Source organism: Zalophus californianus, chromosome 9 (genome assembly GCF_009762305.2).
Source record: "Zalophus californianus isolate mZalCal1 chromosome 9, mZalCal1.pri.v2, whole genome shotgun sequence".
NCBI classification, from domain to species: domain Eukaryota; kingdom Metazoa; phylum Chordata; class Mammalia; order Carnivora; family Otariidae; genus Zalophus; species Zalophus californianus.
In genome coordinates, this window is record NC_045603.1 from 24,619,613 (window position 1) to 24,640,494 (window position 20,882).

Genomic DNA, 20,882 nt, shown 5'->3' on the forward strand with positions numbered 1-20,882 from the left:
CATGACCTCATGGGAGGGGGTCAGAATCAGAAAGGGTTTGCTCTTAATGAGGAAGACTTCAGCGTAGAACAATTAAAAAGGACTGATAAGATCTCTGGGGGAAAAAAATGATTCACATATATTCTTCCCCGAAAAGCAAATAGAACTGATTTGACTAAAATGCTATAAAATAGGAAAAATAATTATATTTAGTAATCCAATTACAGCTAACCTAGTTAATAGAGTGGTATTTAGGAGACATGAAGGTAGAAATTTGAGAAATAGTAAAGCCAGGAGTTACTAGAACCTCGAGCGGTCTAGGCTTCTTCATTAGTTCTGGTTCCAAAATACAACCATAAAATTAGATTGTGTCAATTACAAAAAATAATCTGCTAATCCATAATGCTCCTTTGCTTAGAGTTGAAGCAATATGACTGGATTTTGGAACTGCCAAAGTCATCTCAACTACCAATTTGTTTAGGTTCCAACAAATAGAATTAGGAGAAAACTAGATGCATCAGTTGGGGTTCTTTGAACCAGGAGCAAGAGGAAAACCATGCCGGGACCACAGCAGGTCCAAAGAGGTAAGAGGGTCTACAGAACAGAATCATAATAGTCTGATCAGTACACGAGTGTTGGAAAGAATGAATGTCAACTAGTTTTAGTCTTTTTATCCCTCCACTCAAGATCTAATTCCAAGAAGGGAGGTCCAAACTGGCTTCACTCACGTCACTAGTCCCCTGACTGGCTAGCAGAGAAGAAAGCCCCGGAAAAGTCCCACCCGACTACATCTAAAAGGGAAGGAGGAATTCCTCAAAAGGTGATATTTGGAAGGGGAAATGGGTGCTGGACAGAAAACAGCAATATAAAACCCTGCCCTTGTAACACTTACCTTGGATTGAGGAATATTCCTGCTTCTTCCCAAAAAGAAATCCCATCTGCACAGAGACTGAATGTCTGGCTGGGAGACTGAAGTGGACTAAGAGCAACAACCATAAGCCACACGATCAGCGCTCTACTTGATCAGAAGTAGATCAGGGACGTCTGAGACTAGTTCCAGGTGCAATCCATTAAAGTAAATCTGTGATATATCGTGTAAAAAAGCCAACATGGACTTCCAGAAGTCCAATACCAAGACAGGAAAATGGGGGATAGAATCCCCATAATAATAATTTTTTAAAAAGACCAGTCATTTCATTTAGAAAGCTAACAAGCTATTATCAAAGGTTTGTACCTCAGTCCTAGCAACAAGTTGGTCCACTTTTAACTGATTAGGAATAAAACGGACACCTGATGAGATTATACAGCTCCACAAGGTCAGGAAACTTTTGAAAAACTACAACAGGGTATGAATTATTTAAAAGTTCTGAAAAGATCCAGGCTTTTTAAACCTTTTTATGGTACCAGGTGATGCATCAGTTACTGATCTGGGGATAATTTTATTACAAGATCATGATAATGTAAAACATTCTGTAATATACCCCAGTAGAAAAAGATTGCCAAGGGAAAGAAATTTATTTGTCTTCTTCAAAGAAAGAAAGTTTGGCAATTATTTGAGCCATAACATCATTGTTTACGAGAGTACCCTAAGGACTGATCATTAAGCCTAACACTTGGATAAAAAACTACTGCTGAGGAGCAGAGGTGGCCATAGAAGTTTTCAGGACTTCTAAACAAATATTCTACATGTCCCTAGTTGGTCAAAATCCTTGGGGAGGACGCCCCATAAAAAATAGAGCCTCTACATGCATCTCATAAGTCTATCCTAAGAGGACATTATACTTAAAATTTTTAAGTTAAAATAGTTTCATTTAAGAGAAGAAAAAGATGCACAAGGAAAAAAATGTAAGAACTGTAGTCTTGTCACATCTCCAGTGTGTTCCCCAGTGTCAGTGGTAGGAAGACAGAGGCCTAACAGGAAAGAGCATATTTCGACAGTATAAGGACCAGACTGAGTCACAATAAAAAAAAAAAAAGGAAAATCCCAAAGGTTTTATTCTCTCCAGCTCTGACAAGCCACAAGATTACTCCTGAGAGAAACAGTTCTAAAAAAGAAAGATGAGTTTTATTTGACATAGAAGTAGGACTGAAGTATTAGTATCCTCCAAGCACTAGACTGTAGCAAGTGGCCACGGAAGCATCTGTTGAGAAAATGGATCTAAACACACACCAAAGTCTTCCAACAAAGATCAGTCACCACTTGGCCTTGTCAGCTGAGACTGTCCAACACTATCATCAAACTCCTTCACTCAAATGCTGGAATTTCAATTATAATAAGGCTCTTCCCTAATACTGCCAGGACAGACTTCCCAACCTTGAACATTGATAGCATCTGTCCACCCAAAATCCTCAGACTTCCTCTCTGGTCTCACTTCTTACCCTCTCTTCCCAACAGCCCCCTCTCCCCTTTGCCATTTCATCTGTGCCTCTATGACACTGAATGACCTAGAGGACCACAAGAACTCTATGACCCTTCTAGCTTCAGGAACTTTGTACATGTTGTTTTCTCTTCCTATAAAGTCCTTTTCACCCTGTGTCTTCCTCTTTTTCTGGCTACTCCTGCCTATCAGTATTCAACTTCATGATTTCTTTTCTGGAAGTTTCCTTACCTATTACCCACTGTTTGATTAGGTACTCCTCTTCTAAATTCCCCTGGAATTCTTGCAGTTAAAGTATCTATGATACTGGGCGCCTGGGTGGCTCAGTTGGTTAAGCAACTGCCTTCGGCTCAGGTCATGATCCTGGGGTGCTGGGATCGAGTCCTGCATCAGGCTCCCTGCTCAGCGGGAAGCCTGCTTCTCCCTCTCCCTCCGCCTGCCATTCCCCCTGCTTGTGCTCTCTCTCATTGTCAAATAAATAAATAAAATCTTTTAAAAAAAAGTATCTATGACAGTAACCCATAATTACCTACTTACTTGTCTATGTTCCCACAAACTGGATTTATCTTGAAGGCAGGGACCACAAAAAGAAGGCAATCCATCAATATTTGTTGAATAAAGGATTTTTGTTTGTTTTTAATCCCCTGTACTCAGCATAATACCAGTCACACAGTCAATGTACAATAAATATTTGCTGAATGGATCATAAATACTCAAAAACATTTGTTGGATGAAGTAATGGACAGATGATCAGAAAGTGCTACATATCAGAAATCTTAAATTCCAATATCTTACTTTCTGACCTCAAACACTTATCCTTCCAGCTCTCTCAGATTCTGATTTTCTGGTCCCTGACCTCAAAGAGATGTCTTTGACATCTCAAGACATGTCAAGACACCCAGTCTCTTGACATCTCCATGCTCACCAAGTCTTTAAATACCTTGAAGGTATCACTTCCCTCCCTATTCAATCTGTACCCATTTTTATCAAGAACTTTTAACCCATACTTTCATTTGTAAAACTCTAGCCTTGTACAAATCTCTGCTGTCACAAATATTCTGCTGTCACAGCTACTAAAAATACTACACCAGGGTAATGCCATACCACCAGGCAGATGGGGCCCAGTATAAATTCATGGTCTTCAACTTCAGCTAGAACTTTGTGCTGGCCAGTTCTTCAACTTCCTTGTCAGCTCGCTTATCCATTCCTCATCCATTCCACTCCACTCTCTGTCTTTTCTCTCCTCAGTCCAACTGTCCACCCTTGCTCTCCATTGTTGGCAGATATCCTTGCCTCCTACTTTATCAGATGATTGACATAAGAAGGCATAAACTCAACTCTCTGCCTCCACACTAATAGACTTACTCAAATCTACATTGATCTGTTCCTCCTTCCCTTTCGTATCAGAGGATGAGGAGTCGGCCCGGTAACCTACCCTCCACTGAAGATGAATCAGTTTATCTGTGTTTTCAAACTCATCTCCTTCCCTGTTCTAATAGGACTGTGCTCTATTATTAACCGCTCTCATATCTTCAATTTCTCTCTTTTCTTCTGGCTTTTCATACCCATTATATAAATATGTGGAACTTTTTCTCTTAAACTCTTCTTAAACTCTGTATCCTCTCCCTAGCTTTGACCTTCGTTTTTCTTTCTCTTATCAGCTAAACTACTTGTAGCATTATTCTCTACTTCACCATGTGCCATTCATTCAGCCAATACCATCAAATTTTTATGGGTAATACACAGGGACAAAGTTTTTAAAACTCCTCTAGCTTGAAATGTTATTACCCTCAAGAATTTAAATTCTAAAATGAACATACAATGAATCGGTAAGAAGACAGAGCAATTTCCAGGGAGAGTAAAATATAAATTAGCAATATCCATCTGAGAGAAGGCATCTGAGTCAATGGACTTGAAGTATCTTAATTCCGTTGTAAGGAATACATTATACTAAGCATAGTGTCACGTAAGTTCTATAGTTTCCCTCATTTTTAATCCTTCTGATTTTATTTGGCTTCCAATGTAAGTTGTCCCTACAGAGAGAGGATCTCTCATTTCAGGAGAGTTCGGGACTAGTAATATAGATTAATTCCCCTGCACAAAACTGTTCTACTCAAAGAGAAGACTAGATATAGGGAACCTGAAAGTTCATAATCTAATGATAAGGGCAACACATTATTTTTAGCAAAGTGAACTAAATCATTCATTTAACAAAGGTTATATGTCAGGACTAAAAAAAGGAATGGCACGTTGTTACCATCAAAAAGTTGTGTGAAGATGTAGAGGCTGCATCTTTCTCAAATATTAGAAGAGCTTTCTGCATCAAGTAAATTGCTTTGGATAACTTATTCTTCCTTATTTTATTCATTACATTCAATTCTGAAACAGAAAACAAACATTTTATCAAAAGGGAAACATGAAAATTATCTTTAAAAGTTTTCAGCAACAGTTTATCCCAATTTTAATTACCTGTAAAAGAGTCAATGCTTCTAGGTTGTTTTAGTTTTTCTGGACCTTTGGTAGATCCATGTTTGCTAACAGTTGGAGTCTGCAAAACTGAAGAAGGAAGAGGAGAGTGCCATTACAATTAGATTTGTGTCCAAGAAAGGAAATATTTTCTAAACATTAAAGGTAACTATCTGTAAAATTATTGCTTCCTCTCATATGTCATCTTTTTTTTCATTAATAGATAAAAATTCAAACAAATCTATAATGACAAACTCTCTTCTATTTGCCACAGTATGCCTGAGGACATGAAAAATATTTAAATTATAGATGGGGAGGGAAGCTGGCAGAAGAGTAGGGGACCCTCGATTCATCTGGTCCCTTGACCTTGAATTCAGGTAATATCTTTCAATCTGGCTCCCTGCTTGGCGGGGAGCCTGCTTCTCCCTTGGGGCGCCTGGGTGGCTCAGTCATTAAGCATCTGCCTTTGGCTCAGGTCGTGATCCCAGGGTCCTGGGATCGAGCCCCGCATCAGGCTCCCTGCTCCACGGGAAGCCTGCTTCTCCCTCTCCCACTCCCCCTGCTTGTGTTCCCTCTCTCGCTGTGTCTTTCACTGTGAAATAAATAAAAAATCTTAAAAAAAAAAATATTAAAGGGGATCCTGTAAGGGAAGAGAGAGCCCAACAGTAACATAGACCAGAAAGGAACAGAGACAATATAGAGAAACAGTGACTTTAAAAATAATACAATGGCACTACATTCATATATTTCAACAGTTACTCTGAATGTAAATGTGCTAAATGCTCCAATCAAAAGACACAGGGTATCAGACTGGATAAAAAAGCAAGACCCATCCATATGCTGTCAACAAGAGACTCATTTTAGACCCAAAGACACCTCCAGATTGAAAGTGAGGGGGCAGAGAACCATTTACCATGCTGATGGACAACAAAAGAAAGCTGGGGTGGCAATCCTTATATCAGACAAATTAGATTTTAAACCAAAGACTATAGTAAGGGATGAAGAGGGACACTATATCATACTGAAAGGGTCTATCCAACAAGATCTAACAATTATAAATATTTATGCTAACTTGGGAGCAGCCAATTATATCAACCAATTAATAACACAAAGAAATACATTGATAATAATACAATAATAGTAGGGGACCCCACTCACAGCAATGGACAAATCATCAAAGAGAAGATCAACAAGGAAAGAGAGTTTTGAATGACACACTGGACCAGATGGATTTCACAGATATATACAGAGCATTCCATCCTAAAGCAACAGAATACACATTCTTCTCGAGTGCACATGGAACATTCTCCAGAATAGATCACGTACTGGGTCACAAATCAGGTCTTAAACAGTATCAACAGATTGAAATTATTCCCTGCATATTTTCAGACCACAATGCTTTGAAACTTGAACTGACTCACAAGAGGAAATTTGGAAGGAACTCAAATACTTGGGAGATTAAAGAGCATCCTACTAAAGAATGAATGGGTCCACCAGGGAATTAAAGAAGAATTTTAAAAATTCATGGAAACAAATAAAAATGAAAACACAACTGTTCAAAACTTTTCGGATGCAGCAAAGGCGGTCCTAAGAGGGAAGTACATAGCAATGCAAGCCTTTCTCAAGAAACTAGAAAAGTCTCAAATACACAAGCTAACCTTACACTTAAAGGTGCTGGAAAAAGAACAGCATACAGAACCTAAACCGAGCAGGAAAAGAGAAATAATAAAGATTAGAGCAGAAATGAATGGAATAGGGATGACTGGGTGGCTCAGTCGGTTAAGAGTCTGCCTTCAGCTCAGGTCATGATCCCAGGGTCCTAGGATGGAGTCCCACATCGGACTCCTTGCTCAGCAGGGAGCCTGCTTCTCCCTCTGCCTGCCACTCCCCCTGCTTGTGCTCTCTCTCTCTCTGTCAAATAAATAAATAAAATCTTGGGGAAAAAAAGAAATAAATGAAATAGAAACCAAAAGAATAGTAGAACAGACCAACAAAACTATAAGCTGGTTCTTTAAAGAATTAATAAGACCAATAAACCCCTGGCCAGACTTATCAAAAAGAAAAGAGAAAGGATCCAAGTAAATAAAATCATAAATGAAAGAGGAGAGATCATGACCAACACCAAGAAAACACAAACAATTTTAAGATCATACTATGAGCAACATGCCAACAAATTAGGCAATCTGGAAGAAATGGATGCATTACTAGAAATTTATAAACTACCAAAACTGAAACAGGAAAAATAGAAAACCTAAACAAACCTATAACCAATAAGGAAATTGAAGCAGTAATCAATCTCCCATCAAACAAGAGTCCAGGGCCAGATGGCTTCCCAGGGGAATTCTACCAAACATTTAAAAAAGAACTAATACCTATTCTTCTGAAGTTCTTTCAAAAAATAGAAATGGAAGGAAAACTTCCAAACTCATTGTATGAGGCCAGCATTACTTTGATCCCAAAACCAAAGACCCCACCAAAGAGAATTACAGAACAATATCCTTGATGACCATGGATGCCAAAATTCTCACCAAGATACTAGCTAATAGGATCTAACAGTACATTAAGAGGATTATTAACCACCACCAAGTGGGATTTATTCCTGGACTGCAAGGTTGATTCAACATCTGCAAATCAATCAATGTGATACACTACATTAATAAAAGAAAGAACAAGAACCATATTATCCTCTCAATAGATGTGGAAAAAGCATTTGACAAAGTACAGCATCCTTTCTTGATTAAAACTCTTCAGAGTATAGGGATAGAGGGTACATACCTCAATATCATAAAAGCCATCTATGAAAAACCCACAGTGAATACCATACTCAATGGGAAAAAACTGAGAGCTTTCCCCCTAAGGTCAGGAATACGGCAGGGATGTCCACTATCACCACTGCTATTCAACACAGTACTAGAAGTCCTAGCCTCAGCAATCAGACAACAAAAAGAAATAAAAGGCATCCGAATCGGCAAAGAAGAAGTGAAACTCTCACTTTTTGCAGATGATATAATACTTTATGTGGAAAACTCAAAAGAGTCCACCCCAAAACTGCTAGAACTCATACAGGAATTCAATAAAGTGGCAGGATATAAAATCAATGCACAGAAATCAGTGGCATTTCTATACACCAACAAGACAGAAGAAAGAGAAATTAAGGAGTCGATCCCATTTACAATTGCACGCAAAACCATAATATACCTAGGAATAAATCTAACCAAAGCAACAAAGGATCTGTACCCAGAAAACTATAGCATACTCATGAAAGAAATTGAGGAAGACACAAAGAAATGGAAAAACGTTCCATGCTCATGGACTGGAAGAACAAACATTGTGACGATGTCAATGCTACCTAGAGCAATCTACACATTCAATGCAATCCCCATCAAAATACCATCAACATTTTTCAAAGAAATGGAACAAATAATCCTAAAATTTGTATGGAACCAGAAAAGACCCTGAATAGCCAGAGGAATGTTGAAAAAGAAAGGCAAATTGTAGCATCACAATTCCAGACTTCAAGCTCTTATTACAAAGCTGTCATCATCAAGACAGTATGGTACTGGCACTAAAACAGACACACAGATCAATGAAACAGAACAGAGAGCCCAGAAACGGACCCTCAGCTCTATGATCAACTAATCTTCGACAAAGCAGGAAAGAATGTCCAATGGAAAAAAGACAGTCTCTTCAACAAATGGTGTTGGGAAAATTGGACAGCCACATGCAGAAGAATGAAACTGGACCATTTCCTTACACCACACACAAAAACAGGCTCAAAATGGATGAAAGACCTCAATGTGAGACAGAAATCCATCAAAATCCTAAAGGAGAACACAGGCAGCAACCTCTTTGACCTCAGCCGCAGCAACTTCTTCCTAGAAACATCGCCAAAGGTAAGGGAAGCAAGGGCAAAAATGAACTATTGGGACTTCATCAAGATAAAAAGCTTTTGCACAGCAAAGGAAACAGTCAACAAAACCAAAAGACAACCGACAGAATGGGAGAAAATTTCTCCAAAGAGGACATCCAAATGGCCAACAGACACATGAAAAAGTGCTCAACATCACTCGGCATCAGGGAAATCCAAATCAAAACCTCAATGAGATACCACCTCACACCAGTCAGAATGGCTAAAATTACCAAGTCAGGAAACGACAGATGTTGGCAAGGATGCAGAGAAAGAGGAACCCTCCTACACTTTTGGTGGGAATGCAAGCTGGTGCAGCCACTCTGGAAAACAGTATGGAGGTTCCTCAAAAAGTTGAAAATAGAGCTACCCTACAACCCAGCAATTGCACTACTGGGTATTTACCCCAAAGATACAAATGGAGTGATCCGAAGGGGCACGTGCACCCCAATGTTTATAGCAGCAATGTCCACAATAGCCAAACTGTGGAAAGAGCCTAGATGTCCATTGACAGATGAATGGATAAAGAAGATGTGATATATATATACACATATATATGTATATATATGTGTGTGTGTGTGTGTATATATATATATATATATATATATATATATATATATATATATACACAATGGAATATTATGCAGCCATCAAAAAATGAAATCTTGCCATTTGCAATGACGTGGATGGAACTAGAAGATATTATGCTAAGAGAAATAAGTCAGTCAGAGAAAGACATGTATCATATGATCTCACTGATATGAGGAATTTGAGAAACAAGACAGAGGATCATAGGGGAAGGGAGGGAAAAATAAACAAAATGAAACCAGAGGGGGAGACAAACCATAAGAGACTCTTAATCTCAGGAAGTAAACTGAGGGTTGCTGGAGTGGAGGGGGTTGGGAGGGATAGGGTGGCTGGGTGATGGACATTGCAGAGGAAAGGTACTATGGTGAGCACTGTGAATTGTGTAAGACTGATGAATCACAGACCTGTACCCCTGAAACAAAAAATACATTATATGTTAATAAAAAAATTTTTTAAATAAATAAATATAAGAACTGGAACCATAAATCTCCTAGAAGAAAACATAGAGAAAATTCTTCTTGACATTGATCTTGGCAATTATTTGTTCTGGATAAGACACAAGTAATAACAACAACAACACAAAACACAGTAAAAAAGCACAAGTAATAAAAACAACAAAATTAGTAAATGGGAGTGCATCAAATAAAAAAGCTCTGCACAGCAAGAGAAAAAACCAACAAAATGAAAAGGTACCCTACAGAATGGAAGAAAATATTTGCAAATCATATAACTGATAAGGATTAATATCCAAAATATTTAAAGAACTCATATAACCCCAATAGTAAAAAAACAAACTATGGAGAGAGGAACTGAATAGACATTTTTCCAAAGACGACATACAAATAGCCACAGGTGTATGAAAAGATGCTCAAAATCACTAATCATCAGGAAAATGCAGATCAAAACCACAAGGTACCATTTCACATCTGTTAGAATAGCTATCATCAAAAAGACAAGAGATAACAAATGTTGACGAGGATGTGGAACAAAGGAAACCCTTGCACACTGTTGGTGGGAATGGAAATTCGTTCAGTCACTGTGGAAAACACGATGGAGGTTCATCAAACAATTAAAAATAGGGGCACCTGGGTGGCTCAGTCAGTTAAGTGTCTGACTCTTGATTTTGGCTCAGGTCATGATCTCAGGGTCCTGAGATCAAGAGCCGAGTCTGACTCTGCGCTCAGTGGAGAATCTGTTTGAGATTCCCTCCCTGTGCCCCTCTCCACCCCCAGCTCTCTTTCTCTCTCCCGCTCCCTCCCTAAAAATAAATAAATAAATCTTTTTTAAAAAATTAAAAATAGAACTGCTATATAATCCAGCAATCCCTTTCTGGGTGTATCTCCAAAGGAAATGAAAATAAGTTCTCAAAGAGATATCTGCTCTCCTGTGTTCATTGCAGCATTATTCACGATACCCAAGATATGTAAACAGTATCTATCAATGAATGAATGTATAAAGAATATGTGGTGTGTGTGTGTGTGTGTGTGTGTGTATATATACACATATATGTACATATATATACATATACATACACACATATATATACATATATACATATATATATACATATATACATATATATAGTGGAATATATATTCCACTATATATATATACACATACATATACACATATATATACATATATATACACATATATGTATATATGTATACATATACATATGTATATATGTATACATATATACACATATATAGTGGAATATATATACATATATACATATATATACATATATAGTGAACTATATATATGCATATATATACATATATATATACACACATATATATATAGTGGAATACATATATATATATATACACATATATATATAGTGGAATATTATTCAGCCATGAGAAAGAAGGAAATCCTGCCATTTGCAATAACATGGATGGACCTTGATGGGCATGATGCTAAGTGAAATAAGTCAGACAAATACTGTATGATATCACTTACATGTGGAATCTAAGAAAGCTGAATTCATAGAAACAGAGTAGAGTGGTGGTTACCAGGCGCTAGAGGGGAAGTGGAAGGAGATGGAGAGATGTCGGTCAAAGAGTACACACTCCCACTTATAAGATGAATAAGTTCTAGGGATCTCATGTACGTCATGGTGATTATAGTTAATAATACTGTAGTATATACTTGAAAGTTGCTAAGTGAGTAAATCTTAAGTGCTCTTACCACAAAAAAGAAGTGGCAACTATGTGACATGATAGACATATTAGCTAACATTATGATGGTAATAATTTTGCAATATCTTAGTGTATAAAATCAACACATTTGTGCACCTTACGCTTACATAATGTTATCTGTCAATTATGTCTCAATAACCTGGGGAAAAAAGTTTGCACTCAAAAATTAATTAATTGCCTAGCCTTTGATTAAATCTATTTAGTTGTATATATGATGTGACATCTGAATGCTTTATTTTTTTTTTAGGTTTTTATTTAAATTCCAGTTAGTTAACATACAGTGTATTGTTAGTTTCAGGTATACAATTTAGTGATTCAACACTTATATACAACACCAGGTGCTCATCACAACGCATGTACTCCTTCATCCCGATCACCTATTTAACCCACTCCTATCCACCTCCCCTCTAGTAACTATCTGTTTGTTCTCCATAGTTAAGAGCCTGTTTCTTGGTTTGCTGCTCTCTTTTTTTCCCCTATGATGGTTTGTTTTGTTTCTTAAATTCCACATATGAATGAAATCATATGGTATTTGTCTTTCTCTGACTGACTTACTTAGCTTAGTATAATACTCTATCTCTAGCTCCATCCATGTCATTATAAATGGCAAGATTTCATTCTTTTTTATGGCTGAGTAATATTCCATTATATACATACACCATATCTTCTTTATCCATTCATCAGTTGATGGACATTTGGGCCCTTTCCATAGTTTGGCTACTGTTGATAATGCTGCTATAACAGGGTGCATGTATCCCTTCAAATTAGAATGCTTTAGACAGAAATCAGAGGTCGTATTAGGCTGGAACACTTAGTACTATTCTATAATTAGTCAGTAATTTATAATGGAGTAGTTGTTAAATGAATACTGGCTATATAATCTTGCCAAGAGTAACTTGGCTTTATCAAAATTTAACCTCAATTTTTATACATAATGATGTTAAATCTTATTTTGAAACTTGAGTAAATGTATTATCTGTATGCACACCATTATTACTATTGACATCTTTTTAAAAAATGTTTTGAACTCTTTATCTAATAATAAGGCCAAAAAAACTTAGATCCAAGTCATGTGTGCTCTGACATTAATGTCAGAGATGTCTTTCTAAGTTTTTCAATACCTTCGAGGATAAATATAAACCCCTTAGCTATTCAAGATTTAACTGTGATCTACATCACTAGGCTTATCTGTGTTGTACTCTCAGGTGTGCTCTTTATTCTAGCCATAAGAGAATTCCAGCAGTTCCTAAAATGCACCATACAATTGTTGCTTTCCAGTTTGCTAAAGGCTAGTTTCTCTATCCAAATGACTGTTTCCTTTTCATTCTTCATAAAGATATTTTCTAGCCTTCTGGTCAACTATCCCTTCTCCCAGGAAGCCATCCCTAACTCTTGTTTATTATAGATACTCCTCTTCTGTGTGCCCACAACAGAAACTGAGCCCACTTCTGTTACATTTATTAATCTCAACTGTTACAATTGGCTTACTTACTAGAAGCTCAAAATTAGAGGTTGTATCTTATTTATACCAAACATAATATGGTTCCTGGATCTTAATAGGCACTCAATAATTATATTTGCTTGACTGAATTAACAAAATATCGGTAATTTACTATAACTCAAACAAAATTAATTAATTTACTTTTTTAAGATTTTATTTATTTATTTGACAGAGAAAGAGATAGGGAGAGCAGGAACCCAAGCAGGGGGAGTGGGAGAAGCAGTCTCCCTGCTGAGCAGGGAGCCCGGTGTGGTGCTCGATCCCAGGACCCTGGGATCATGACCTGAGCCGAAGGCAGACGCTTAATGACTGAGCCACCCAGGCGCCCCTCAAACAAAATTAATTTAATTTTTTAGAATTATACTAATTGATTTGCTATGCAGGTTATAAAGCAATAATGAAAGGTATCTATTGATATTAAGCAGGGAAAAGAAAAGAAAACTCTTCTTGAACTTATCTTAAAATTGATGCAGAACAAATTATTTGCTTTGATCACTACTACCTTGCAATTGATCAAGAAGCACAACAGCTATACGGTGCTGGGCTTGAATTAGTTCAAGATGCAAATCCATCATGAAAGAATTTGGTGTGACTGGTTTGCAAATGCCTCCATCTATGTCCTGGGTGTACTTTGGTAGGATTGAAGCAAAAATAAAAAAAGAAATACAGTTATCAAAACATACTAAAAATAGCTCTATCCTATTACCACTCAAGTTATCATTTTACTCTACGCCATTAAATTCTGCTCACTTCTCAACTCTTTGCAATCTGGTTCACATGCTAATAAACCTGCTTTTCAAGTTCACCAGTGGCCTCTTCAGTAACAAATTTAAAGACTCCTCACTCTCCTTGATTTCTTCTGGGAAGAGGGGAATAGATTTCTGGCCTATGAGAATGAGGCCACCACAAATCACGCTTTGCTCACCTACTTGCAAAGCCAGCCCTCTTCCTAGCTAAGTAACAAACACTTCAATTTCATGTAAGAGTTTCCCATTTACCTTGGCATAGCAATGGTCAATCACTGATGATCCATTTGGCAAAGTAGTTAACATGCAATTCAAATTTATTCCATCAATTGCTTTGTCAAGAAGTTCATAAGCCAAAAATAACTGTTCCACAGGTTTCTTCTAAAGTAATTTTATAAACAAAACAGAAAAATAACACGTAAGGAAAAATCACATACAACATTTTCAAACTTCTTTCAATAATAATTCAAACCAAGTAATAAATTTAAATAGTCTATCCAATATCAACAATGTTATATTTTTTACTAAGTGTATTTGTCTTTTTTTTTAAGATTTTATTTATTTATTTGACAGAGAAAGAGATAGCGAGAGAAGGAACACAAGCAAGGGGAGTGGGAGGAGAAGCAGGCTTCCCGCTGAGCAGGGACCCCGATGTGGGACTTGATCCCAGGACACTGGGATTATGACCCGAGCCGAAGGCAGACGCTTAACAACTGAGCCACCAAGGCACCCAGTGTATTTGTCTTTGATTAAATGTGGAGTATTACTGATAAAAGTGAAATAATAAATACAATTCATCATTTTTCCAAATATAAATTAAGCTTTTCATAAACTTGTATATATCTTCCTTTTGTGGTTTTCAAAATTCTGACTGTACCAAATGTATAGGTAAATTTTTAAAATACAACCCTCATAATTTGTCATTTTCACACACTTCAATTTGAAAGTTAATTTTTTTTTAAATCTCAGAGCTGGAAATTTAGATGTAGAGGCCATCAAATCCAATGGTGTATATCATGATTTTCAAAAACTAAATATCTTTACATTCTAATTATTCTCATAGAGAGACAAATACTGAGAATAACATAACGAGCATCTGGCTTTGTTCAAACTTTCAAATTTCACATATTTCTCCAGAAAATTTTTAGGAAATAAAGCAAACACATACGTGCAGATAATTGAAACCCTCTATAGAACTGTCCACATGAAAAATATGCAGCCAAGAATACTATATCCAGCTAGGCTATCATTGAAAATAGAAGGAGAGATAAAAAGCTTCCAGAACAAACAAAAACTAAAGGAATTTGCAAACACGAAACCAGCCCTCCAAGAAATATTGAGAGGGGTCCTCTAAGCAAAGAGAGAACCTAAAAGCAGCAAAGAGCAGAAACGAACACAGACAACAGACAGTTAACAGTCACCTTACAGGTAATACAATGGCACTAAATTCATACCTTTCAATAGTTACCCTGAATGTAAATGGGCTAAATGCCCCAATCAAAAGACACAGGCTATCAGATTGGATTAAAAAACAAGACCCATCAATATGCTGTCTGCAAGAGACTCATTTTACACCCAAAGACACCCCCAGATTGAAAGTAAGGGGGTGGAAGACCATTTACCATGCTAATGGACACCAAAAGAAAGCTGGGGTGGCAATCCTTATATCAGACAAACTAGATTTTAAACCAAAGACTGTAATAAGAGATGAGGAAGGACACTATATCCTACTGAAAGGGTCTATCCAACAAGAAGATCTAACAATTGTAAATATCTATGCCCCGAACATGGGAGCAGCCAATTATATAAGGCAATTAATAACAAAAGCAAAGAAACACATTGACAACAATACAATAATAGTGGGGGACTTTAACACCCCCCTGACTGAAATGGACAGATCATCTAAGCAAAAGATCAACAAGGAAATAAAGACTTTAAATGACACACTGGACCAAATGGACTTCACAGACATATTCAGAACATTCCATCCCAAAGCAACGGAATACACATTCTTCTCTAGTGCCCATGGAACATTCTCCAGAATTGATCACATCCTAGGTCACAAATCAGGTCTCAATCGGTACCAAAAGATTGGGATCATTCCCTGCATATTTTCAGACCACAATGCTTTGAAACTAGAACTCAACCACAAGAGGAAAGTCGGAAAGAACTCAAATACATGGAGGCTAAAGAGCATCCTACTAAAGAATGAATGGGTCAACCAAGAAATTAAAGAAGAATTAAAAAAATTCATGGAAACCAATGAAAATGAAAACACAACTGTTCAAAATCTTTGGGATACAGCAAAGGCAGTCCTGAGAGGAAAGTATATAGCAATACAAGCCTTTCTAAAGAAACAAGAAAGGTCTCAAATACACAACCTAACCCTACACCTAAAGGAGCTGGAGAAAGAACAGCAAAGAAAGCCTAAACCCAGCAGGAGAAGAGAAATCATAAAGATCAGAGCAGAAATCAATGAACTAGAAACCAAAAGAACAGTAGAACAGATCAACGAAACTAGGAGCTGGTTCTTTGAAAGAATTAACAAGATTGATAAACCCCTGGCCAGACTGATCAAAAAGAAAAGAGAAATGACCCAAATCAACAAAATCATGAATGAAAGAGGAGAGATCACAAGCAACACCAAAGAAATACAAACAATTATAAGAACATATTATGAGCAACTCTATGCCAGCAAATTAGATAACCTGGAAGAAATGGGTGCATTCCTAGAGATGTATCAACTACCAAAATTGAACCAGGAAGAAATAGAAAACCTGAACAGACCTATAACCACTAAGGAAATTGAAACAGTCATCAAAAATCTCCCAAGAAACAAAAGCCCAGGGCCAGATGGCTTCCCAGGGGAATTCTATCAGACATTTCAAGAAGAATTAATACCTATTCTCCTGAAACTGTTCCAAAAAATAGAAATGGAAGGGAAACTTCCAAACTCATTTTATGAGGCCAGCATTACCTTGATCCCAAAACCAGACAAAGACCCCATCAAAAAAGAGAATTACAGACCAATATCCTTGATGAACATGGATGCAAAAATTCTCACCAAAATACTAGCCAATAGGATCCAACAGTACATTAAAAGGATTATTCACCACGACCAAGTGGGATTTATTCCTGGGCTGCAAGGCTGGTTCAACATCTGCAAATCAATCAACGTGATACAATACATTAACAAAAGAAAGAACAAGAATCATATGATCCTCTCAATAGATGCAGAAAAAGCATTTGACAAAGTACAACATCCTTTCTTGATCAAAACTCTTCAGAGTATAGGGATAGAGGGTACATACCTCAATATCATAAAAGCCATCTATGAAAAACCTACAGCGAATATCATTCTCAATGGGGAAAGGCTGAGAGCTTTTCCCCTAAGGTCAGGAACGCGGCAGGGATGTCCACTCTCACCACTGCTATTCAACATAGTATTAGAAGTCCTAGCCACAGCAATCAGACAACAAAAAGAAATCAAAGGCATCCAAATCGGCAAAGAGGAAGTCAAACTCTCACTCTTTGCAGATGATATGATACTGTATGTGGAAAACCCAAAAGACTCCACCCCCAAACTGCTAGAACTCATACAGGAATTCAGTAAAGTAGCAGGATATAAAATCAATGCACAGAAATCAGTGGCATTCCTATACACCAACAACAAGACAGAAGAGAGACAAATCAAGGAGTCGATCCCATTTACAATTGCACCCAAAACCATTAGATACCTAGGAATAAATCTAACCAAAGAGGCAAAGGATCTGTACTCAGAAAACTATAAAATACTCAGGAAAGAAATTGAAGAAGACACAAAGAAATGGAAAAACGTTCCATGCTCATGGATTGGGAGAATCAACATTGTGAAGATGTCAATGCTACCTAGAGCAATCTACACATTCAATGCAATCCCCATCAAAATACCATCCACTTTTTTCAAAGAAATGGAACAAATAATCCTACAATTTGTATGGAACCAGAAGAGACCCAGAATAGCCAGAGGAATACTGAAAAAGAAAAGCAAAGCTGGCGGCATCACAATTCCGGACTTCCAGCTCTATTACAAAGCTGTCATCATCAAGACAGTATGGTACTGGCACAAAAACAGACACATAGATCAATGGAACAGAATCGAGAGCCCAGAAATGGACCCTCAACTCTATGGTCAACTTATTTTTGACAAAGCAGGAAAGAATGTCCAATGGCAAAAAGACAGTCTCTTCAACAAATGGTGTTGGAAAAATTGGACAGCCACATGCAGAAGAATGAAACTGGACCATTTCCTTACACCACACACAAAAATAGACTCCAAATGGTTGAAAGACCTAAACGTGAGACAGGAGTCCATCCAAATCCTAAAGGAGAACACAGGTAGCAACCTTTTCGACCTTAGCCGCAGCAACTTCTTCCTAGAAACATCGCCAAAGGCACGGGAAGCCAGGGCAAAAATGAACTATTGGGATTTCATCAAGATAAAAAGCTTCTGCACAGCAAAAGAAACAGTCCACAAAACCAAAAGACAACCGACAGAATGGGAGAAAATATTTGCAAATGACATATCAGATAAAGGGCTAATATCCAAAATCTATAAAGAACTTATCAAACTCAACACCCAAAGAACAAATAATCCAATCAAGAAATGGGCAGAAGACATGAACAGACATTTCTCCAAAGAAGACATCCAAATGGCCAACAGGCACATGAAAAAGTGCTCAACATCGGTTGGCATCAGGGAAATCCAAATCAAAACCTCAATGAGATACCACCTCACACCCGTCAGAATGGCTAAAATTAACAAGTCAGGGAACGACAGATGTTGGCGGGGATGTGGAGAAAGGGGAACCCTCCTACACTGTTGGTGGGAATGCAAGCTGGTGCAACCCCTCTGGAAAACAGTATGGAGGTTCCTCAAACAGTTGAAATTAGAGCTACCGTTCGATCCAGCAATTGCACTACTGGGTATTTACCACAAAGATACAAATGTAGGGACCCGAAGGGGTACGTGTACCCCAATGTTTATAGCAGCAATGTCCACCATAGCCAAACTGTGGAAAGAGCCAAGATGCCCATCGACAGATGAATGGATAAAGAAGATGTGGTATATATACACAATGGAATATTATGCAGCCATCAAAAGGAATGAGATCTTGCCATTTGCAACGACGTGGATGGAACTGGAGGGTGTTATGCTGAGTGAAATAAGTCAATCAGAGAAAGACATGTATCATATGACCTCACTGATATGAGGAATTCTTAATCTCAGGAAAGAAACTGAGTGTTACTGGAGTGGTTGGGGGTGGGAGGGATGGGGTGGCTGGGTGATAGACATTGGGGAGGGTATGTGCTACGGTGAGCGCTGTGAATTGTGCAAGACTGTTGAATCACAGATCTGTACTTCTGAAACAAATAATGCAACATATTTTAAGAAAAAAGAAAAAGAAGATAACAGGAGAGGAAGAAAAGGGGAGTATGTCAGAGGGGGAGACGAACCATGAGAGATGATGGACTCTGAAAAACAAACTGAGGGTTCTAGAGGGGAGGGGGGTGGGGGGATGGGTTAGCCTGGTGATGGGTATTGAGGAGGGCACGTTCTGCATGGAGCACTGGGTGTTATGAACAAACAATGAATCATGGAACACTGCACCAAAAACTAATGATGTAATATATGGTGATTAACATAACAATAAAAAAATTAAAAAAAAAAAAAAAGAACTGTCCACATGACAATCTTTTTCTCTGCTCCTAAAGGAAGCCACTGTGCTTTGGTTTTTACCATTATTTGGTATGTTTTTAAACTTTACCACATGTGTATCTATTAACAATATGCAATATTGCTTGCCTACTTTTTAATTCTGTCAGAAAATTTTGCAGTTCACTTTATACGCTCAAACATATGTTGTTGCAATTTTTTCATGCTGGTGTATGTAACTCAATGTGTCAGGTTTGGTTAGGAACACAGAACAACTGGAGATACTCGCAAGCAGAAAGGGATTGGATACACAGAAATAGAGGCGTCTATCACTGTTGGAAGGCCTGGGGGGACAAAGGCCAAGGAAGCTGCCAGTGACAATTTGGCTGCATGCACGAGCCTCTGTGAATCTAAGAATCAAGGAGCAGCTGACAACAGCTGCGAGTGTCTGTCACACCACGAGCGCCAAGTGAATTGCAAGAGCTTGCCCAGCACCTCTGGTAAACAAACTTCTTCCATCTGCCGCTGCCAAGTAAGAACTCTGTCTTCCCTTCATTATACATTCCTGCAAATGCCCTTCATTGGAAGACTAACCTAGAAGCACGCAGAAATGAGATGCTGGGAAATGCAGTTCCAGCTTTTCCCCTGTGACAAAAGAAGGTGACTAAAGAAGGGAAGGGTAAGGATGCCAAGCTGACTCTAGTTCAAGCCCACACTAATTCATTCATCCTCACGACCACAATGAAATGGTGTGATGCTGAGGAACATGTCACAATATATTTATCCACTCTTCTACCGATGGGCATTTAGATTGCTATTACTAAAAATGTGTAATGCATTGTACGAGTCTGTGGATCGAGACAGGCTGGTATTTGCTTTACAGTCCTTATGCCTTTTTTATCTGCTTTCTTTCTCAGCTGACTAAGATCTCTAGGACATGTTGAATAAAAGAATGACAGCTATCCTAGGTCGTTACCTCAGTATAAAGGGATTGATTTTAATCTTTTACTATAGGTATAACATTCATTACAGGTCTTTGAATGATACCCTTTATGGGAAAAAAAATTATCCTCTATTCCTGACTTAAGAGTTATTTTTTGGGCGCCTGGGTGGCTCAGTCATTAAGCATCTGCCTTCGGCTCAGGTCGTGATCCCAGGGTCCTGGGATCAAGTCCCACGTCGGGCTCCCTGCTCAGCGGGGAGCCTGCTTCTCCCTCTCCCACTCCCCCTGCTTGTGTTCCTGCTCTCCCTATCTCTCTCTCTGTCAAATAAATAAATAAAATCTTTTTAAAAAAAGAGTTATTTTTTAAAGATGGCTGTTGAATTTTGTCAACTGCTCTTGTTGCATCTTTTTATCTAGTGAGGTAGTCGTATTTCTTCCTGTCGTCTGCTAATGTGGGGTATTGCATTATATTTTC

General features: G+C 37.9%; 1 protein-coding gene and 1 long non-coding RNA gene across 2 annotated transcripts in view; one reads left to right on the forward strand and one right to left on the reverse strand.

Moving 5' to 3' along the window:
- The window catches only part of CFAP54 (cilia and flagella associated protein 54), a 301,093-nt gene that overhangs the window by 222,080 nt on the left and 58,131 nt on the right, over positions 1–20,882 (reverse strand). The window contains exons 16-19 of the mRNA XM_027594798.2: positions 14,022–14,150; positions 13,526–13,652; positions 4,827–4,913; positions 4,615–4,736 (exon numbers count right to left, since the gene is read on the reverse strand). Coding sequence (XP_027450599.2) covers positions 4,615–4,736; positions 4,827–4,913; positions 13,526–13,652; positions 14,022–14,150 — 465 coding nt within the window. The remainder of the gene's footprint in view (positions 1–4,614; positions 4,737–4,826; positions 4,914–13,525; positions 13,653–14,021; positions 14,151–20,882) is intronic.
- Positions 1–20,882, forward strand: part of LOC113922649 — a 101,663-nt gene that overhangs the window by 4,125 nt on the left and 76,656 nt on the right. The gene's annotated exons all lie outside the window — the stretch shown is intronic.